The sequence below is a fragment of the Mercenaria mercenaria genome, chromosome 15 (genome assembly GCF_021730395.1).
Source record: "Mercenaria mercenaria strain notata chromosome 15, MADL_Memer_1, whole genome shotgun sequence".
Classification (NCBI taxonomy): Eukaryota; Metazoa; Mollusca; class Bivalvia; order Venerida; family Veneridae; genus Mercenaria; species Mercenaria mercenaria.
In genome coordinates, this window is record NC_069375.1 from 53,714,834 (window position 1) to 53,739,179 (window position 24,346).

Sequence of the window (24,346 nt, forward strand, 5' to 3'; positions counted from 1 at the left end):
TGCATTGCAAGTTTTGCTGATGATTGTTGGAGTGGAATCTATTTGTTGGAGGTAGTGTTAAAAGTTTAGGCAGAAAAATGGATGTGGGGATAAAAAACAGATCTGGTCATTCCATACAATCTACATGTGCAGCATTATCTTGTCACTGTTCTCTATCTAGTGGTGATTCCTTTCCCGGTAACCTGATGCAACATATTGCATGGCCACATACTACTCGGCTGATGCAAAATTATCTTGCCAGGCATAACATCAACTGATTCAATGGCCAGCTTATCAGTATGGGATGTCTGTAGGATTTGAAATGAAAAAAAAAAAAAGAAAAAAAAAAAAAAAAAAAAAAAAAAAAAAGAGTATGTCCTATTCCCTATTTCGCAGCGCATGTTACGCAAGGTGAAGTAATATTAATGCACATACCTTGGAATTTCCAGGCTTGTTCCACTTTTACTTTATGGTGTATGGCTAAGTTTTATCTTTTATAAATGCTTTCATTTTGCTTGTGTATCAACGTAATCAAGTCATATTGGAGAATATGAGGGATATATAACTTCACTTTCTACTAACATTTGAGTCGCTATACAGGAAAAACTTTGGACATTCAAAACACAGACACATTTAGTTTAAACACCTTTATTATCTACTAGTACAAACTAGTTAACATGAAAAGGTATTTGTCGAATCTATATGCATGTAATTTTCAATCTACATGCATGTAAATGTGTATGGACAAGCTTTGATGGTTGTGTTGTTGACCATGCACCATTACTACTTGAATAATCCTACCTGCTGTCTGTCCTAAATTCATGCTTAATGTTGCTCCAAACTTCAAAAACTCATAATGACCTTTATACAATATATAAGCAAGAGCTGAGGTCTTTTTGAAATTTTTGAGTGAAATCTACCTTTTGTATAATGTGTACAAAAGCTCCAGTATAACAGCTATTAAGTGTTTTACGAATTCAAATATTTAAGAAATTGTTAAGAATTGCTGGTTTTACAAGTAAAAATAAGTCTAAACTAATTAAAAAATGATTTCCAAATTTATATTTCATTTTAATGATGTCAGCTTTATCACATATTAACATGACTGAAGTTTCTGGTATTTTAAAACAATTTTGAACTAAAGCCATACAATTATGTTTGGCATAAAATACATATTTGCTCGTACAACTTTTTGGAATCTCTGACATAACACCAAATCAAACAACCAGTTTCTTGAAGAACTAGTGGCAATAAAATTACAGTCCTTAAATCATATCTCTTTTTTAATTGAAATGCAGTAACAACAAGAGCTGTCACATGAGACAGCGCGCCCGACTATTTCGATGCTGGATAGTGAAACTGGGCATATTTGATGAAGCTGGAGCTGTCACTGGAGTGTTTAATGATTCCAATGTGGATGAAGATATTGGATAAGTGTCGAACGTATTAAGTAACAAGAGAGATAAGGATCAAGTGTATCAAAACATTAAATAAGTATAATTCTAAGCAAAAAGGGGACATATAATTCATAAAATATTGGTGCAAGAGTGATGCACCTTGTGTCATGTTTAATCAAATCCATTTTGTAATAATTGAGATATAGTGAAAATGCATCAAAATTAACCTTTAATTCTAAGTAAAAGGGGGCATAATTCATGAAAAACTGGTGCCAGAGTTATGGACCTTGTGTCATATGATGTGGGTAATAAGGTGGAACAACTTCTTTAAGTTTGAATCAAATCCATTCAGTAACAACTGAGATATAGTGAAAGTGCATCAAAACTTTAACCTGAAATTATAAGTAAAACGGGGGGATAATTCATGAAATACTAGAGCAAGAATTATGGCCCTTGTGTCATATGATTTAAGGGATTATGTTCAACAACTATTTTAAGTTTGAATCAAATCCATTTAGTTATACCTGAGATAGAGAGAAAGTGCATCAAAACTTCAACCCGAAATTCTAAGTAAAAGGGGGAATAATTAATTAAATATTCGTACCCGAGTTGTAGACCTTGTGTCATATGATGTGGGAGATGATGTGGAACAACTACTTTCAGTTTGAATCAAATCCATTTAGTAATACCTAAGATAAAGTGAAAGTGCACCAAAACTTTAACCTGAAATTCTAAGTAAAAAAGGGTGGGGGGATAATTCATGAAATACTGGTGCAAGAGTTATGGCCCTTGTGTCATATGATGTGCGTGATAATGTTGAACAACTGTTTTAAGTTTGAATCAAATCCATTCAGTAAAAACTAAGATAAAGTGAAAGTGCACCAAAACTTTAACCTCAGATTCTAAGTAAAAGGGGGGATAATTCATGAAATTTTATAGCAAGAGTTATGACCCTTGTGCCATATGATGTGGGTGATGATGAGGAACAACTATTTTAAGTGTGAAGTAAATCCGTCAAGAAATAACAAAGATAAAGAGAAAGTGCATCAAACTTTAACCAAAGTGTGGACGCGGAAGGACGCCGATGCCGGGTCAAGTAGGATAGCTCTCCATACTTCGTATAATCGAGCTAAAAGTTATTGCAATTAATTTGTCACATAGCTCTCACAACATTTTCAAATGATAGACAACCACTTCTAATCATAGACAACCACTTTAAATGGCTATTACACAGTTTCCAATCATAGCAACCATTTAAGATGGCTATTACACAGTTTCCAATCACAGACAACCACATTAGATGGCTATTACACCTTTTCCAATTATACACAACCACTTTAAATGGCTTTTACACCTTTTCCAACTATAGACAACCACTTCAGATAGCGATTACAACTTTACTAATCATAAATAACCACTTTAGATAGCTATTACACCTTTTCCAATTATGAATAACCACTTTGGTTGGCGATTACACCTTTTCCAATTATATACAACCACTTTGGATGGCGATTACACCTTTTCCAATTATAAATAACCACTTTAGATGGCTATTACACCTTTTCCAATTATAAATAACCACTTTGGATGGCGATTACACCTTTTCCAATTATAAATAACCACTTTAGATGGCTATTACACCTTTTCCAATTATATACAACCACTTTGGATGGCGATTACACCTTTTCCAATTATAAATAATCACTTTAGACGGCTAGTACACCTTTTCTAATTATTAACAACCACTTTAGATGGCTATTACACCTTTTCCAATTATAAACAACCAGTTCTGATTGTGAGCAATGATCTGATGAAGCATTGAAGTATATACAATACAAAATATCTTCTGTATGTATATACAAGATATATACATTATTTTAGTTATAGAGTAGGAAGGCAAGTCTCTCCCTGTCTCTCCTCTCTATACACACTGCAAGACTTAATCTATCAGTCTTCAAACACTGGTTGCAGGTCTGTGTATGGCGGAGGCGGGGACTGAGCTTGAACTTCATCATAACTCTCAGTGTTGTCTTCATCTGAGAAACTTGCCTGTCTTTTTGACCGTCCTACATCGTCAAAATACTTTTGCATTATTGTTTTTCCATCTGTGAAATTGTTACAGTGGTATTCCAACTTAGGCCTCAAAACAGCTGCAGACTGTACATATTCTGTGCTGTTGACAAATGGCGGGACAGACTGGTCCATGGATTGTGTGTGAAAACTACTTCCTGTGTGGGAGTAATAATCACTATCTGTGAAATTCACAATCCCATCTTTCAGAGAGTCTGTTTCAGAATTAGATGAGTTACTTGAGTCATCAGATACTTGTGAATTTCTGAAAGATTCAAAATTTCGAAACTCAGGCGGTGGCTTAAGCTTTGGAGTTACACCAACGCTACTGTCCTTCTCATCCCCTCCCAATCCTTTTGAGACAGCTCCCATATTCGTAAAATCCAAAACATCTTGGTCACAAATATCTTCCCTACTGTTGGCAAATGGGTTACTGTTTACGACAGCTGTCATTTCATAACTCATCTGCTTATACTTTACAGGGGAACCAAAACCGAAACTGTATTTCAATCTATCATCATGAGACATGGCCCAGAATGGAAAGTCTGCCTGCTGTAGTGTAAGTGAGAGACTGTCACTGGACATTTCACGATGTCCACTGTCTGGCGAGTCTGTATCAAACAATGATTTCTTGTCTTCAGTCAAACACAGATCTTGTGTAGTTAACATATGGTCAGAGTGAGGCAGCAATGTTCTAGGCAAGTACACAGGTCCACTCTGTGGTGTTGTCATGTCGGGGACTGAAATTCCCTGAAAAAGAACACAAAAAAAAACACTCTGTGAGTACTGTCAAACACTGATCAATTAACTGTCTGCCACGAGCTTTACATGGAAATGAAACAATAAAACTTCAGCTTTAGTTCAGTTTCTACAACTACACTAGTTACATACAAACTGATTCATGGATTTCACCATTGTCTTAGATGTGGTGAAGTCCAAGTAAACAATAGCATACCTGACTTTCTATACTTTTCCTTTCTTATGTCAAGAAACAATGAACTTACAAAACAATGAACTTGAAAAAAATGAGGGAAATCTTTGCTGTGACCAAACTTAGTACACTGTAGACACATCTTTTAAAGGTTTTTTTTTATCATTTCTTTGATTGGATACTTTATAAAAATCCATGAAAACTTCATGCAAAAGTGGACAAATTCTGAGAGGTAATTACACATATTAAACCATTTTAAAAAGAAACAAAAGCTGTCCGTAAGACAGCCAGTGCTTGACTATTCAAATTGTTGTCCCAGACGCAGGAATACCCTAAATGTTAAAATATCTATAGAGTTTCAATCCAGTATCTGCATTAGTTTTGGAGATAGTAATTTACATGCAAAACTTTAACCAGAAGTTAATTTCAAAAGGGGACATAGTTTTGCAAAATACATGTCAGAGTTATGGGACTTGATGCTATCACCTGGTTTTATAAATCCAAAGAAACATGTGAAGTTTCAATTCAATATATGCATTAGTGTTTGAGACAGTAATATGCATGCAAAACTTTAATCAGGATTTTCTAAGTCCAAAAAGGGGCACAATTTGTCCAAAATGCATGTCAGAGTTATGGAACTTGACCCAGATAGGTTGGTTATTGACCTAGAAAAAAAAATAAAAAAATAAAATATATGCTTTTAAATAATAGCTGTATGTACTTGCGTGCATAACTTTAACCAAGGTGTGACGCAGGCCCCAGTGTGAGCAGAATAGCTGGGACTTTTATACATGCTTTTAAATGATAGCTGTATGTACTTGCATGCAAAACTTTAACCAAGATTTTCTAAGTCCAAAAGGGGGCATAATTTGACCAAAATACATGTCAGAGTTATGGGACTTGATGCTATCACCTAATTTTATAACCCCGAAGACACATGTGAAGTTTCAGTTCAATATCTACATTAGTTGTGGAGATAGTAACATGCATGCAAAACTTTAATAAGGATAAGGGGGCATAATTTGGCCAAAATGCATGTCAGAGTTATGAGACTTGACCTAGTGAAAAAAAAATTCAACTATATGCCTTTAAAATGTGTATACTCATTCAAAACTTAGACAACTTGAAGATGTAAGTGAACAGGGTGAGTGATACTTGATTTCATCAACTATTAACGCCTTAAGTGTATGACAAATAGTTAGCTTAACTTGTGCTTAAGTAGTGTGCATAAACTGACTGTGGTTGAGGGGGCAGACTTGTCCCTCCCATACCTAACCCCCCCCCCCCACACACACACACAAGAAAAAAAGGTTTTCTAATGTTTGGAACCACTATTTGGTCTATCTGAACTACCATCCACTGGCATATCTGAGGAAAATTTAAGGCATGTGCCTTAATTGCTGACAGGAAGTTCAATAGCAAATGGATTTTTTTGTTTAGTACACTGTTTTTAAGCAATATATAATTTTCTAAGTATACATAGGAATTGAAGAAATTCCTTTTCAACTTAGAGGAAACCTGAGGCATACTGTAGTAAGACACCGAAACAACCGTCAGACAATGAAAATGACAAAATTCTACTGATGAAATGCAAAAATGTTAAAATCTGAGACTGATGACACTTCACTTTCGTAATGCAAATGCATCTCTAAATCTGAGAATGATAAAATTTGATTTTTCACATGAAAAAGCTTGCAAGTATCTGAGAATGATAAACTCTCCTGTTTTAATGCAAATGCATGTCAGAATATGAGAAATGTAAAATATGGCTGTCGAATCAGAATCTGAGAATGATAAAATTCTGCTGCTTATAATACAAATCAATGTCAAAATGTGCTAATGGTAAAATAATGCTGTTGCAATGACATGGGGTTTGGTAACTTTAGGAAAAGGGCTAATGTTTAAGGAAAATCAAGTCTTGCTGTAATACATCCATAACACAAGAGCACCGCGTTGCGGGTGCTGACGCTCATCTGATTTTTTTTGTGTAATAGAAATATTGTCCTACCCATGATTTTCTAAGTCTAAAAAGGGCCATCATTCTTGCAAAAAGCAGGATAGAGTTATGTTTCTTGATGTACAGTGTCCACTTATGATGGTGAAAAACTGTTGCAAGTTTTAAAGCAATAGCTTTGATAGTTTATGAGAAAAGTTGACTTAAACATAATACTCAACCAAGAAAATGATTTTCTAAGTCCAAAAGGGGCAATAATTATTGCAAAAAGCAGGATGGAGTTATGTTGCTGGCTGTACAGGGTCAGCTTATGATGGTGAACAAGTGTTGCAAGTTTCCCAAAACAATAGCTTTGATAGTTTAAGAGAAAAAGTTGACCTAAACATAAAACTAACCGAGAAATCTGATATTTCTAAGTCCAAAAGGGGCAATAAATCTTGCAAACAGCAGGACAGAGTTATGTTTCTTGCTGTACAGGGTCAACTTATGATGGTGAACAAGTGTTGCAAGTTTTAAAGCAATAGCTTTGATAGTTTTGGATAAAAGCTGACCTAAACATAAAACTTAACCAAGAAAACTGATTTTCTAAGTCCAAAAGGGGCAATAAATCTTGCAAAAAGGAAGATGGAGTTATGTTTCTTGATGTACAGGGTCTGCTTATGATGGTGAACAAGTATTCCAAGTTTCAAAGCAATAGCTTTGATAGTTTAGGAGAAAAGTTGACCTAAACATAAAACTTAACCAAGAAATCTGATATTTTCTAAGTACAAAAGGGGCCATAAATCTTGCAAAAAGCAAGATGGAGTTATGTTACTTGCTATACAGGGTCAGCTTATGATGGTGAACAAGTATTCCAAGTTTCAAAGCAATAGCTTTGATAGTTTAGGAGAAAAGCTGACCTAAACATAAAACTTAACCAGGCAACGCTGACGCAGACGCCGACGCCGACGCCGACAACCGCTCAAGTGATGACAATAACTCATCATTTTTTTTCAAAAAATCAGATGAGCTAAAAATAAACTACAGTTTGAGAATAACCAAACTTTAGTTACGACACAGAAGGTAACTCACAACATTTTGAAGGGGCCACTGTGGCTGAGTGGTTAAGGTCGCTGACCACTTGCCTTTCATCCTTGTGAGACAGAAACCTTATATGAGGTATAGAACTCTTTCAGATGAGGAAGCTATCCTATAAGCTTACTGAAAGTTGGCTGCTCTACCCAGGTAGAAATAATGTCATGAGTGGTGCCTGTAGTCTTCCTCCACCATGAAAAGTTAGAATGTCACCAGATGACCTATAACTGCATGTAGTGATGTTAGACCAAACAAAAAATCCAACACCATAGGCTAAAAAATTTAAAAAAGTGTTGCACAGCTGTAAACTGATGTTAACAAAGTTCTGGCAAGAAATGTGGAAACCCTACAAAAAACCATCATGTTCTGTTTAAGAATGGGTGTTGTTCTGTTTAAGCATATTGATTACAACCAGTCACGACATTCTAAGTACAGATGCAACAAGTATAGAAATTCTGACTGGGTCTAGTTTGGCTAAAAGACATTTCTTGTTTAAATTACATATTTTTTTGTAATATGAAAGTATTTTCAAAACGTTAATTTCACTGGCTTTTCTAGCCACTTCTGAAACAGGAAAATAATTTATAATATATTCTAGTATAAAACTGCTATTCTTGCCACTTTCTGGGGGTATTATAACATGAGAAAAGATGTGCTTTAACAGAGAGATTCTCACGCTTGCGTGCTGTTAAAACACCTTTTTATATATGTGCGTTCTGTGGCAAAGCGTAAACATACTACGGCCCCAAAATGGATAATTCAAAAGGAAATGATGTCAACGTGTAACACATGTGCAGACATTCCTGCCCATTTCATGGTAATTTAATGATGTTAAGGGACATTATATTCATTTATTTATTTTTACAAGTTTTATGCTAGAATAGCATTACCACATGTTCATTTGTGTTATAACATCTTCAGAATCCGTTGGGATACTCTGGTACCCTCACCCTAGCAGGCTGGGGCACAAACCAATCCCTCAGAATTCTGCAGATGTTATTACATGAAAAAAACATGCATTATCCCTACACCTATACAACCTGGAAAAATTCTGAATGTTTCAACAAAAGCAGACAGTTTTCTAAAATATCAGTATTTTTTACTATATCATTAGCACTTACAATGCTGGACAGAACTGAGTCTGTCTTTGCAACCAGTGTAGATCATGATCATGATCAGTACTTTCGCTGTTCAGTCAGTATCTTTTTGTAAGCATCCCTTTTAACAGCTAATTGAAAGATGGACATGTTCATTATAAAAGTTTAGCAGGGTAATGATTAGAGCTTGAAATTTTCATAATGCTCAATCAATTATCTGAAACTGTTTCCTTATTAACTGCAGATATTTTTGACAAATCAGTGTTTATGACCTGCAAACAGATTGCTCTAAGTTTAGCTCTTAAACTATGAGGTTGTAACATTATGTGAACAACTTATAAAAGTTCCATATCAACCTGAACTAAACAGTTTCAACTCTGTTGGCATTTAAGTGTTCAGTGAAGTTAGAGATGTTTTTGAAATGAAAGAGAAGTTGCTAAAAGTGCTTTTTTTCTAATTTTAATTCTTGTAAGACCTGTTGCTAGAATCTGATGTGTAACCATTTCATCATTTTAACAGGTTAAGTTGAGAACCATCAAGTGGTTTGAAAGAAGAAGTTATTAAAAGAAATATACTGAAGCTGCATGATGGGTTATGAAGGCCAGAGTATCTATTTTTGCCATCAGCTCATTTCAAACCTTTGGCTTTAACCTTTAGCCTGCTAAATTTCTAAAATGGACATGTTCATCATTCAATTTGGGCAATGCCATTTATTATTCAAAGAGGTATTCACTGAAAATTTACTGACTGAACAGCAAACAGTGCAGAACATGATCAGTCTGCTGATCTTGGTCGGCACTGGTCGCAAAACAAAATCACTTGCCGCCAGCAGGCTAAAGGTTAATGGGACTAAATGTCTACCATGAAATACTGAATTTTACCTGTTCAATCATCTTCTGTGTTTCCTGTGAGCTGTTCGACTGCATCTCTAGTGTCTGCAAGCGGGACAAAATCTGTTTCATATGGTCGAGCAAGTCTCTATTCTGTAACAACAGCTGATGTGTGCGTGCCTACAATACAAGTTATATACACTTATCTTACTCCTGTTTATACTGTAATATCTATGGTTAGTAACCTAACATATATATTTTAGGCAAGCTTTTAAACCTAAACCTGTAATAATCATTTTGGTTTTTTTTATATAGGATCACATGTTTCTCTTAAAATGGAGAAAAGACAGGTAAATTTATGTATAGACATAATGACCTTTACGCACTTTGTTGTTTGTTTGTTTTTTACCTACATATTCCGAGAGAACAGATCTACACTTTTTATAAATGTATTTAAATGTTATTTTTGTGAAATTTTCAAATTTAGTTTATAGAACCATTTTCATAAACTCCCACTGAGCAGGTTAAACAGAATAGTTATTGAAATTTATTTAAGATGTCTGTAAGACAAGGAAAGTAACACAGTATTAGTAGATGCCAGGACCAGGTAAAATAACACAAATAAAGGGTAATAACTGTACTGAAAATCACTGAAGAAGAAAATCTCGATAATCTGCACAAAATGGTCTGGCACTGATAACTCCAGTAAGGTTTGATGCAAATCCCTACAATAATGTAACAGAAGTGGCAAAAACATCATAAAATTTGATGAATCAAGGGCCATAACTCCACTGAAAATAATCAAAAATATGCATAATAAGGCACTGATCACTCCTGAAAGGTTTAGTGGAAATCTGCCCAATGATATAAAAGAAGTGACCAAAACAGAATAACATTAAATAAATCAATTAAGGGCCATAACTCCACTGAAAATCAACAAACCAGAAAATGCTTGCGATATGCACAACTAGGCTTTTGGCAATGATCTCTCTTGTGGAGTTTGAAGTTGATCCGTCCTGTGGTGTCGATGAAGTTGCATGGACAAACTTTGTGACAGACAGATGCACAGCACTAAATCAATATATCTCCCACACTACATGCAGAAGACATAACTGGATGTTTTGAAAACAATAGAAATTTGTATTACCACTTTTTGAATTCTATGGTTTGATATTGATTTAGCAGAACAAGTACTTGACTTAATTAAACATACTTCCTACACAGACTGTATAAATGACAGTCTTATGACCTGAGGTTTTATCCAAGACAGCGAGTTACAAATAGGTTTACCTGGGATTCAATCCTGGCAGCAGTTTCAGCAGCAAGCTGATCTTTGAGAAGATGGACCTGGGCCACAGCAACCTGTGCTTGCTGATGCTCATGTTCTACCTGTTGTCGTAGCAACTGAACTTGATGCTGTGCACTGATTGGCTGGTCAGAAGCAATTATATCATCATCCTCATCATTGAGAGGTGACATGAGCATTGTACTCCCAGTCTGACCCTGTAAACAATCATTGAACAATAAATACATGATATGGAGGTTTGCATGCAAATTTACACAGTCAGAGACTGAAGAGTATATACTGGAAAAAACATTGCCAATTGTGGCTCATCACCAGTCAACAGTATTCTCCACTATTTGACTATATTTACTGTCCCACACAAGTCAATGTGATAATTCTACCTTGCTACAGAAATTCTGGTAAGTACGAGCATTATACAACAAAGATACATAATTACACTTCTGTCTTATACATGTTTTTCTGCTGTAATTACCTCCCTTAGATGACAGCTGCTTACTATGGCACTTGTACTATAGCAGTATCGTATGTATTCAAATTTTGAAACTGAGCTGAAAATTTTACCAAAAGTCAAGTGAAAGTCCTGTTAATTACTTTCTGCTATCTGGATTAAGGATATTTACAATTTTTATAAATGAGCTTGATGTGACAGGATTACTTTCTTTATTCCCAATATTTTGTTTGTTTTGGGTTTCCCTTACAGAAGCAAGCCTCTGTGGTGTACATGCTGCGTATTTGCTGTGTATATGCCGCGAACACAGTAGGACGCCAGAGGAGTACATTTTACATACACCGCATGCCGCGTACATGCCGCATACTATTTCGACGAGTACACAGCATGTACGCAGGAGGTCACTAGTACACTTCAAGTACGCAGCACAGACTCTGAAAATTTAAGGAGTACACTGCATGTACGCAGGAGGGACTTGTACAAGAAAATAGTACACTGCATGTACACCGCAGATACTTTGAAATTTGTGCAGTACACTTCATATACGCGGGAAAGACTTGTACAATTTCTTTTGGCATTTATACTTAGTTTTTTTTTATAAGTTAAAGTCTGAAGTAAACTTCATATAAGCGTGAGGGACTTGTTCATTTTCTTTTGGTGTTTATAATTTGAATTTTTTTAGGTAAAAGTCTGAAGTACACTTCATGCAGGAAGGATTTGTACATTTTTTTTTTTTTTGGAAGCAAGAACTTGATTTCCGAGTAACTTTTATCTTAATAGCATAGAATAGTTCAGATTACCAGTATTCTGAACAATGAAAATTTGCCAAACTATTTGCAATGTTCATTTGTGAAGCTTACATCTTAGTGATTTCTGAGTTGCACCTTGCATGCAGTGTAAAAATATATTCTTTTCATTTTGAATTAATCCTGGAGTTTTCTAACTTGGATAATTAAAAAGCCTTATTTGAACTTCGTTGCATTACATTTTGTAATACATGAAATAATTATCAAGATAATGCCTCAACAGCGCCCGAATGAGAAGAATTAACAGCTCTCACTGTTATTTGAATACTCTTAAGCAAAACACCATTCTATCATGTTTTATAAAGGCTTTAATGCTCATTATGTTAACTCATTAAGGCCTCACCAAATTAAAAAGTTGTTCATCAGATTTGCCGCTCGTATATTTTCAGAACGTTTTTGGCTAATTGCGCTCGCCCCATTGGAAAAACTCAATCCAAAATTTTTTGGTGCGCTACTTTTTACGGACGTAAAAGTGTATAAATGCTTATATAATTCCAGTCCTAGATTGTTCTCAGATGGATTTTAATCAAAATAAATACATACTATGCACACATCGTCTATAATAAATCATAACACTTATATTTAGTTGCATTAAAGTTGTTTCCCCTTGATGCAGTTATGCCATTTTCTTCAAATGTTTACCAAATTACATGCTACAAAAATTGATTTATTTCATTGAAAAGTGGATGAAGAAAAGCATACTAATTTATTTGATAACATCAATCTACATTATTTTGGTAAGGGTAAATACTTATTGATGCATGTCACTTATCTTTTTTCTGTTTTTTGCTGTCCAAATGATCAGCATTTGCATACGAAAGTTGGTGGGGTAAGGAATTTACAGTATCACAGCAGTTTTGCCACAAGAGTACACAGCATGTATGCAGCAGGAGTACACAGCATGTACGCCGCAGGACTCGGGCCAGGAGTACACAGCATGTACGCCGCAGGAGTACACAGCATGTACGCCACAGGGGTAGTACACCGCAGGCTCATTTGCATGTGAAAAGTGCATGTGCCACGTACATGCTGCGTACTATTTCCTGCATACTAATTTCCTCCAGCGTACATCCTGTGTACTATGTAGTCCACAGCATGTACGCAGCAAGTAGTACGCGGCAGAGCTCATTTGCATGTCAAAAGTGTACTACAAACGTACTATCGGTGTATGTGCGGTGTATATCCTGCGTACTATTTAAAGCCCTTGATTTAAGTACACATCATGTACGCATCATATACGCAGTATGTACACAGCAAGAGTACGCAGCAGGCCTTTTTCTTCTGTAAGGGTTGACACCGTTTTTCAACAGTATTTCAGTAGTGTAATGGAGGGCAGCTAACCTAACCAGTGTTCCTGGATTTTGAACCAGTACAAACCTGTTCTCCGCAAGTAACTGCCGACTTCCCCACATGAAACAGAGGCGGAGGACAAATTATTTCAGATACGACGTTTATCAAATCGTTACAGAAAACATAAGCTTTGCATTAGGATCAAATTCAAGACCCCGTGATGCATAGATCTGCACTGTCCCTCTTGAACTAAGCAGGCAGACTTTTTACTCCCAAAATAACAGACAGATGCATAAACACATCCTGAACTTTTGCCTATTTGACATCTCAACATAAGAATTCATAATGAGTTAATGCTGTTGGGCTTTAAAAAAAAATGTTTGTTTCCCGTATCCTGACCTACCCTAAATTTTTGGCACGACCCTAAATGTTTTTATAGCCTTGGAGAATATTTTTTTTTCAACTTTTAACAAAAATTGCAAAACTGCACTTTTTATGCTTTAAACATGGTCAGTGATGTTAGAAATTAACTTACTGATGCTCTAAAGGCATAACCCCCTTATTTGTATACATTTTTTCACACAAAAATAATTCTTGAAAAAGTCTCACTTAATAAAAAAATTTTCTACAACCTGTCCTAATTTTTTTGAGCATTTTACCAGAAAAAAAGAATTTCTTTTTAGGCTTTATAGAACACTAGTGAGTGTAGAAAATTAATAAAACGGTAGTCGTCATACTTACTGACAATGTCATAACATATTCAAATTAAAGATTTCCCTTTGTGTGTTTAACAAAATTTTTATTTTGTTTGTATTTTTTGTCTCAAAACATTTGAGGTGATCCGCAATATCTACTGTAAAGGCATCGGCATCAGAATAGGCTGGAAATTCATCTTCATATGAAATTGGTAGTTCCTTTAAATTTAGATAGTTTTATAAATTTTGGATCAAAGACTTTTCTATGATGTAGAATTTGGCTCAATTATATTTTTCAAAACTTTAAATAAAAATATATCTAGAAAATTTGACCTGAAAAAAAAAAGATTTTGTCTGTGCTTGATTTTTTGCTATACTGATATGAAAAAGTGGCTCCTCATGCAAGTCTTTGGAAAAATAACAATTTAGATGACATTTTAATATACAGAAATTTCTTCAATGTTGCTTTTAATGGCACTTTCAAAAGTGTAAATCAACACAACATCTACTGTATGTTCAAATAAAATATATACCGGTAGTTCTGTTTATTTATTTTTGAGATATTTGTCTATGTTTTAAGACATCTGCTTTCACGAAGACATGAAAGCCTTATTTTGATTTATTTCCCGTGTCAAGATTTTTGTGACCTATATTTTTGACCCTGTCTTTTTTATGTCGTATTCAGTCAGGATTCCACATAATACACTGTGTATAATCGTTACCAAATTAGCCAGAAGTTTACGAAATTCATTGGACAAACGATGCAATTTTTGTTATCAAAACATGGATTGAAAGAAGATGGAGGGTGTACATTTTGCTGGAGAAAGTCTTAAGAAAACGTAAGATCAACATAACATATTGTTCACGGAACCCAAGAGTGATATACTGTTATGGCTACAATACTGTGCAGTAGTAATACACGGTCAATTTCACTTACATGTAGATTTAGCAGAAGAGGATAAGGAATTGTTTTTATTATTGACGAGAATGTATTACATTTTATTCTACTTTATGCGGAATTGCTTTAGTATTGTACAAACAAATTTCGTAAAATTCTGGTTAATATGGTAGCAATCATACACTGTATTATAGAAGATGACTTGATCCTAACATGCAGAATTACCATTATGTAGATTTGTAAATCAATTTGTTTTCGTCTTAAATTTATTAAACAGGGTATTCAAATAATTATAAAATTTCTGATGATGCTACATTTTTCACATGTTTGTTTGGCTGAATTCCTGTTTAGAAAAAAAACATTCTACAATGTAAAATGCTCATTGAATTAAAACATACATCAAACATTTTTCCCAGGGTGAAAGTTTCTGTACTCACTGCATTTTAATTTCCCTCTGGGCTCCTTTTTGAAGAACATTTTACATGTTTTTAATTGCCTGAAACATTAAGAAGAATCAGCAAAGGGAAACTAGAGATGCTTTGAGAAAAGCGCATGTCTCCACAACTGCAAACATCTTTCGCAATCCCCTTTCGTGCCCCAAAATGTACCTATATACTAATTTCGCATGCGCTTTCATGCAGCAAATCCTGTACGGGGAAGCATGCGAAAAGAGGATTTTGGGTAATAAAGGGGCCCCTAATTCCAAAGTCCCGGGGCCCGTTTTGGGGCTAGTTATCAACTTGGCCGGGAGGTTTTATGTCAAACCTTTTGTCCATTTGTAAAGTCGTTGTGAGAAATTTTCGACTTAGAGTGTGACAATCTTTATGAAGACAAGACATCCAGACAGGTAAATCTAGTCTCCCACACACTGTGTGGTGGAGACATAATATAAAGAAAAGGCTATCAATGTCACAAGTTCCCAGTTGCTGTCAACATGTTAAGGGTGATGTGAGGGGTCTAAGTGTATTAAATAAAGAACTTTCAATAATTTAAGCAACCCCATTAAAAGCTACAGCTGCTGTCAACATTTTCAATAGAGGCTAAGCAAATCCCATTACAAGCTACGGGCTGCTGTCAATAGAGGCTAAGCAAATCCCATTACAAGCTACAGCTGCTGTCAACAGAGGCTAAGCAAATCCCATTACAAGCTAAACCTGCTGTCAACATGTTCAATAGAGGCTAAGCAAACCCCATACAAGCCAGCTGCTTCACGAGCTAAGCAAATCCCCATTACAAGCTACAGCTGCTGTCAACATGTTCAATAGAGGCTAAGCAAATCCCATTACAAGCTACAGCTGCTGTCAACATGTTCAATAGAGGCTAAGCAAATCCCATTACAAGCTACAGCTGCTGTCAATAGAGGCTAAGCAAATCCCATTACAAGCTACAGCTGCTGTCAACAGAGGCTAAGCAAATCCCATTACAAGCTACAGCTGCTGTCAACATGTTCAATAGAGGCTAAGCAAATCCCATTACAAGCTACAGCTGCTGTCAACAGAGGCTAAGCAAATCCCTCATTACAAGCTACAGCTGCTGTCAACATGTTCAATAGAGGCTAAGCAAATCCCTCATTACAAGCTACAGCTGCTGTCAACATGTTCAACAGAGGCTAAGCAAATCCCTCATTACAAGCTACAGCTGCTGTCAACATGTTCAATAGAGGCTAAGCAAATCCCATTACAAGCTACAGCTGCTGTCAACATGTTCAATAGAGGCTAAGCAAATCCCATTACAAGCTACAGCTGCTGTCAACATGTTCAATAGAAGCTATGTAACTTTCTCATCACAAGCTAAAGTTGCTGTCAATATGTTCTACAGAGATCAGACAAATATTATTACAGATGCTGTAAACAGAGGCTAAGCAAATACCTCATTACAAACTACAGCTGCTGTCAACATGTACAACAAAGGCTACACAAATATGACATTACAAACTACAGCTGCTGTCAACATGTACAACAGAGGCTACACAAATATCACATTATAAACTACAGCTGCTGTCAACATGTACATAAAATATCACAGTATAAACTACAGCTGCTGTCATCATGTACAACAGAGGCTACACAAATATCACATTATGAACTATAGCTACTGCTGTCAACATGTAGAACATAGGCTACACAAATATCACATTAAAAACTACTGCTGCTGTCAATATGTACAACAAAGGCTACACAAATATCACAGTATAAACTACAGCTGCTGTCAACATGTACAACAGAGGCTACACAAATATCACATTACAAACTACAGCTGCTGTCAACATGTATAACAGAGGCTACACAAATATCACATTACAAACTACTGTTGCTGTCAACATGTATAACAGAAGTTACACAAATATCACATTACAAACTACAGCTGTCAACATGTACAATAGAGACTACAAAAAGTTTTAGTTACAGTGACCTTTTTTCTACTTTTAGTATCAGTGATTCCAAATATTATCAAAAGCTAATTCTTCAGATAAGCTTGCTGTACATCAAGCCTGGGCCCCAAAAGCTAGGATGGAGGTGGGGGGGGGGGGGGGGGGCTGAACTATAGTTTGCACCCCCCACCCACCCCCCAATATATAACTTGCAGTCTATTACAACATTTATTTAGTATCATATAATTCTTTTCAACCTGATTTGTGATTTGCATTTTGTCTTTCCTTGCATTCTGACTTGTCTCTTTCCGTAAGGTGAGTACTGAAGCCTCGTACAAACTGAGGATTGTTCGATTATATTTTATAAAAAGAATATAATATTGAGCGCATCACTACAGTTCTGATTTGAGCGTCTGCAAAATCAATGTAAGTATTTAGCCTGTTTAAGCATTAAAACATGTATTTATATTTTTCATTGTCTATTCATTAGGGAAATAGTATTTCCACAACTTTATATCACAATTAGACAAATGCAGCGCTATTTGATTGTATATCCAGGGCTTAAAAACCAAAGACTGTAAAAAAAAAAAATGGCACGCTTGATTAAAACAATACATATTTTGACTGCTTAAGTTACACTGCAGACAGTTCAGTGCGTAGTCGTATGCCTACAGAGGTTACACAGGGGCTTGAGGGGGCCTATGGCCCCTGGACAAGGCTTTGTCATGAATGCACTGGGGATCCCTTGCCAGCCCGCGGGCTCCCCAGTCGAAAAAGGTCGCTCCCCCCCCCCCTCAGTTAAACTCGCTCCTACGCCTATTTTTAACAGTCACACTTTGTTCTCTCAAACTCACTGGGACTGGCAAAATTAGTTTGAGTTATCAATAGTTTGAGACACCGAGGCGTTACTCAACTACTGGCATATGTATGTGTTGTCCCTTCCTTAAAGTAAATGGTACATATATGCAATAAAAATGTGCACCGATGAAACACCTGTCAATCAATATAATTAATGAAAGGTGACATTCGGAAATGATTCTATAGATGCAAATATTTTGGCACCCATCTTGTCTGTTCCAGTGAAAAGGTGTGAAATGCACTATAAAAAAACATCTGTCTGGACTGCTGGTCCAGATCAAGCATTTGAATTATCGGTATTCAATTATTTTTTTTGTGTGTGTGTGTGGGGGGGGGGGGGGGGGGGGGGGGGGAGGTGGTGAGGGTGTTGAACTATTATACTGATAAATTATACTTGGATTTTGTCTGTATTAGAATGAACTAAGGTCAACTGTATCATCCACCACAGTCAGCAGTCAGATGATAAATATCTCAAGTCATTGAACCCTGTAGAAAAATATAACTTAAATGCTATTGATAATTTACAGTAACTTGCATAACAATAGTCAAGGGTATTGTCTTATTACAAATGTCTAGACACACAAGTTTATTTCTGAACATTCCTTATAAGATTATGCCTCTCGTTATGTGTTGAGTTCAATGCCATTTTTAGATAGATTACAGAAAGTTAACCCTTCCATATTACTGCAACTTAAATTCACTAGATATGAAGAGACATTTTACTTCTAAAGATATCTGTCAGTCTTAGATGAAGTCATTTTTATAAATAATTCTACATAGCGACCAAGTTTCATGAAAATTTATATATTATTGTGACCTCTAGAATGTTAACTGAACTAAGAATTGTACTACAGTATACTGTTGAATAATCAAAGGGCAATAACTCTGTAAAACAAGGAGCAATATTCAGTTTCTGCACATAATAGTCTTTGTACCATGAAGGTAATGGCTTTTAACAGAGAGAAATAATTCTGATATGATCAACAATATGCATAATTATATTAATTGGACTAGTTTTTGAACTAATTTGTTTTTGCTGTTTCTGCATGCAACAGTCTTTAATGATTTACACCATACTCTTCCCCATGGATTTTCTGAAACTATATTTAACTGAAAGTGTGGGCTGCGGCACATCTAAATCATAAAATCACAATGTTTTTGATGAGTTCTTCAGAGGAGGGAGTCAAATATTTCAAATACGACATCCGTGCCAGACTTACTAAAATATAAAACTGGATCAAACTGTGATAAAACTGATAGTTTCCATCTTTACTCCAAATTACACTTAAGTCTTATAACAGCAACTTGTCTCAAGAAGTGCTCTTATTGATCATGAAAATACAGGAAGATATAAAATGAGACATCAAGTCGTAAAGTCTGTCACAATTTAACCAAAACCTATCAAAAACTCATGTAAAAGTATCTCAGAAAATTCCAAACAGCTAAAGTATGCAAATCCAATTGATTTTGTGGAAATATTATAAGATTGTCAATACAGTATGATGTATTATATGGACATCTGAGAAAATATAGCAACTAAAGGCAAATAGCCTCACACTAGGCTGTAAATAAACTCATTCCTAGTTTCACCAGTAACAGACTTTATTCTAGTGACTGTTAAAATCTCATTCCTTATGTTTCACCAGTAACAGACTTTGTTCTGGTGACTGTTTTCTCATCAACTAAAGAAGTTTTATTCATTCATGGAAGAAAATTGTCAAGCATGCTAAACCCCAGACAAGCTATGAAATTTGTGACTTTCCAAGATGTATGTAAATTGACAATTATATGCTGGAAATCAAAGGGAAAGACAATATTGGTTTAATGTGCATTTTGCCTGCAAGGTCCTCTTAAATACTTGAAGGAAGTAATTTTTGTTAAAACTACCTTAAAAATGAGAACGTTACAGACATTTCAATTTTTATCAAAATGGCAGCCATCTTGTTTCCAAGGTAATAGAAAACAAAATGGCAGATTTGATTTATTTCAAGATGTTTATTTCATTCTGAAAAATAATTTTTCTACTTTTACAACTAGAACAAAACATATCGTTGGGCTTTACATCTTTAACACAATAAACTATCATAATTTATCTCTATAAAAGGCTATTTCATAAATAAATAATTCCGGAGTGAATAAATTGTGCATTCTAATATGCTTGTCTTTGTTAAAACACGCTTACGCTAGAATGATGTCACATTAACGTGAGGTGACATCAAAGTTTTTGTTGCAACCAAAAAAAGAGCGCTACAATATTTTATCAACTGTTTTAGATTAAAGGCATATTAGAATTGAAATCATTTATAGCAAAACTGTGTTTTAACACTATTTATACACTTGGGCGGTAATACGTCGTACAAATGATTTCACTTGGGCTTTGCCCTCGTGAAATTATTACGCCCAAGGTATAACCACCCATCGTGCATAAAGCGTGTTAAAGTACTCTTTTGCTATAATTATTTCTTAAATAAACACTATAAAAATGGCCTCCATTGTTAGCCATTTTCCTAAATTTCAAATTGTCATAGCTTTTTCAATATTGGTCTGGTTTTAAAAATTATTTTAAGCATAATGAATGGCTTAATGATGCAATTCATATCAAATCAACGGCTTTCAAGCAGTTCCTCAAACAATAACTATTAATTGCTTTTTCATTCGTTTACAAGTAATAATTTCTGCTTTTGCATTTATTTTTTTGGCAGATACTTGAAAAGTTTTGTGGCTAGTTTTCCTGCATGTGGAATCAATTATTTTCTGAAGTTTGTAGCAGAAAACCCAAAACTCACTACAACTCCCTACCTGACTCAGGTTGATCAAAGTGAAAACACAGTGTAATCACATCTGCCAATCTGCCAGTACCAGATGAGTGACCTAAATGCCATATACAGTTGTTATTGCATCAATTACTACCATTAAGAATGTTCTGGTTAACCAGATACATTACCCTTCGATACTGTATCAAATACAGTAACCAAAACAGATATAAATGGTTCTGACAGATACCACTTTGATTTGCAATGAATAAGCAAAACTGCTCTAAATTGTTTCAGATATGTTACACGTGAACTGTGTGACATTAATGATAAAATATATATATTTCTTAAATAATGTATAGAAAAACCATGTTTTAACCTTATTAATATACAATAGAAGGGTTTACATCTGCAGAATAATTTCAGGAGGGCACGGACCGAGTGAATTATTCTGGCGACATATAACTGATTTTGAATGTATTTAAGTAAAACACTGTTTTGCTATACATTATTTCAATTCTAATATGCCCTTAATCTAAAACAGCTGAAAAATATAGTAGCCCTCTTTCTTGGTTGCAAATGAAAACATTGACGTCATCGCACGTTTACGTGAATCATTTTAGCGTAAGCATGTTTTAACAGAAACAAACATATTAGAAATATATATAATGTTATAATGCAATGTAATAGTAACAAGGCAGTCTGAAAGACAGCTAAATCCCCCGCTGCTATGGATAGTGAAAGGGTAAACCTTTGACCTTGAGCTGTGACCTTGACCTTGAACTGACATGGCTGACCCATGAATTCTGCACACGTCTAGATGACGTGATCATTGACCCAAATTTAAATGAAACCCTAAAAGGGGTTTAGGAGATCAGAGCTCAACCTTTGACCTTGACTTGGGGACCTTGACCTTGAGTTGACATGGCTGACTCATGAGTTCTTGATGAGGTGATCATTTGAACAATTTTTAATGTAAATCCTTCAAGGGGTTTAGGAGATACAGAATGGATACAAAATGGAAGGCTCAAACCTTTGACTCTAAGTTGTGACCTTGACCTTGAGCCAGCATGGCTGACTCATCAATTCTGCACATCATCTTGATGAGGTGACATCTGACCTAAGTTTGATGAAAATCCTTCAAGGGCTTTAGGAGATACAGAGCGGACACAAAATGGAAGGCTCAAACCTTTGACCCTGAGTTGTGACCTTGACCTTAAGCCAACATGGCCGACTCATGAGTTCTGCACATCGTCCTGATGAGGTGATCATTTAATCCAAGTTTCATAATTATCCTTCAAGAGGTTTAAGAGATACAGAGCAGACATGAAATGGTAGGCTCAAACCTTTGACCTTGAGTTGAGACCTTGACCTTGAGCCGACATGGCTGACTCATGGGTATGCACATCGTCTTGATGAGGTGACCATTTGACCCAAGTTTCATGAAAATCCTTCAAGGGTTTAGGAGATACAGAGCGGACACAAAATGTTATGGAAGGATGGAAGGACAGAAGGATGGAGGGATGGAAGGATGGATGGAGACCATTCCTATAACCCCCCGCCATAATATTTAAGGTGCTGCCACAATGATTTTAACTGTTACAGATGGTGTGTCAAACTGATTTGTCCTGCAGTTTGCTTCCATACTTTTATTCCTACCTTTTAATTTGACAGCTCAGCTAGTAAACTCAAATTTACTTAGAAATGGAAAATTCAGACATGCTTACACAGCAACAATATTAATTTTGTAGTATGACAAATAAAATGTTTCATTACATGTAAATAAATAAACTATTTGAGCAAATTTCAGAGAAGACCTTGCCAGGATGCAAGACCAGGTTTGGTGTAATTCTAACCAGTAGCTTCAGAGAACAAGATATTTAAGTAAAACTGCTGACACAGGATGCTTGACAATGAGCAACAGACAATAGACGACAGATGCCAGACCATCTAACTACATGAATTTATATCTGGTTAAGGTTATTCTTCCCCATCTAAAGCCACTGTTTATGAATGGGTAAGGGTATTTAAAACAGGAGAATTTAGAGACAAGATTGACCTATTGCAGTGTGCCCTAAAACGTCAGCATCCTCTCATAATTTTGCTGCTGCAGCAGCCATGTAACTGGAGACTCGAGATATACAGTTTCCCAAATAGCTTCATCAGTGGTAGTTAGTGTATATAAAATTGAAATTACCTCTTGACCAAAGAGCAAAAACCCAAAGGGTGCAGTGTTGCAAAAAACTTCTAAAAATCTATAAAACACAGACAAAAGGATGTTTAATGAATTTCTCGCAGGAAATGAGACATATATCAATGGTGGATAAACAACGAACAGTGACCTAGTAAAGGGCAAGAGCTCTCTTGGTACCAATTAGCATAGTGTATCCATTTCTGCATAGTATACCAAGGGCACACTTTTAGGTCATGGATAGCCTGGATAGAAAAGTGTGTTTCTGTTGAATATTTTAAGGAACTTGTGCAAGTAATATGCTTGAATACAGGTTTTTCTATATTTTATATAGAACGTCTCAAAATTTTCCATCTTACTAACAGCTGACCCTATAAACAAAGTCCAGGTGAGTTTAAAAAGCCGATTACACTTATCATATTTTCAGACTTTTTTATCTACTTGAAATATTATGCCTTTATTGTTACACTCATATCTTTATGAGTTTTTATTTTCAGCTGATTTTCAAATTTTACACGACTGTATTCTATTACAATAATTATTATACAATAAAATAACATATTATCTGCTTAAATAAGATTTTGGCTTTCTCCTCTGAAATGTAAACTGCCTCTAAAATCCTGAAGCAGTTTATATCCAGTTATAGCAGTGATCAGTAGCATTTATTTTTTCTACCATTTCTTAGTTATGAGAAGCTGTACTTCCTCAATGTGGTGTCCTATGGGGAATTAGTGAGCCTATTTTCATAAGCAATACATTGTTCAGTATCTGTAAGCATTTATTTAACATGACAGTTGATTATAGAAGAATTATGTATTCTCATGCTGCCGGTTAACAATGTCTGGTCTGTGTAAACTATGAGGTAAGGAACAGGGGACATTGTCTCTATGATTAACTAGATCAACATGTGTTTGCTCATTACCCAAGGGACACTGGACAGACTACAACCTGAGCATTTAAAACTGCTGTCATATTCATTGTCAGGTGAAGTAGTACTTAAAAGTAAACAAGCCTATTATTTCTCCAGGAATTTTCCTTCTGGATTCCAGGTTTTGACAAACAAGACTGTCCTATCATCTGCACTGGAATTATTTTTTTTCAGTTTTCAGTAGTTTTAAGAATTTCATTATTAAGCTACATGTTCTGGCTGCTGAAGGTTAAAGTCATTACTTGTCCCTTCTCAGCTTCCTTACAATAACAACAAAAACAAAAGACTAAACACTTTTGTGCATGGTGCGAGACTAATTTATTTGTCAAGAGTCAGTTTCTATTGTAACAAATGTTTCAACAATGTTCACATGATACAATATAATTATTTTATTCTTCAAAATAAAATATTTTCTTTATTGTTAGTTTATAACAAGAGCACCGCCTTGCGGGTGCTGACGCTCATCTGAT

The 24,346-nt window shown here is 35.4% G+C and overlaps 1 protein-coding gene across 4 annotated transcripts in view; it reads right to left on the reverse strand.

Moving 5' to 3' along the window:
• Nucleotides 1-611: 611 nt before the first annotated feature.
• The window catches only part of LOC123554828 (carboxyl-terminal PDZ ligand of neuronal nitric oxide synthase protein-like), a 106,913-nt gene continuing 83,178 nt past the window's right edge, over nucleotides 612-24,346 (reverse strand). For 3 of the 4 annotated variants that reach the window (XM_045345188.2, XM_045345204.2, XM_045345196.2), the window contains exons 9-11: nucleotides 10,623-10,835; nucleotides 9,384-9,512; nucleotides 612-4,196 (exon numbers count right to left, since the gene is read on the reverse strand). In XM_045345188.2, coding sequence (XP_045201123.1) covers nucleotides 3,324-4,196; nucleotides 9,384-9,512; nucleotides 10,623-10,835 — 1,215 coding nt within the window. In that variant the 3' untranslated portion in view covers nucleotides 612-3,323. The remainder of the gene's footprint in view (nucleotides 4,197-9,383; nucleotides 9,513-10,622; nucleotides 10,836-24,346) is intronic. The other variant, XR_008367465.1, reaches the window with a different exon arrangement.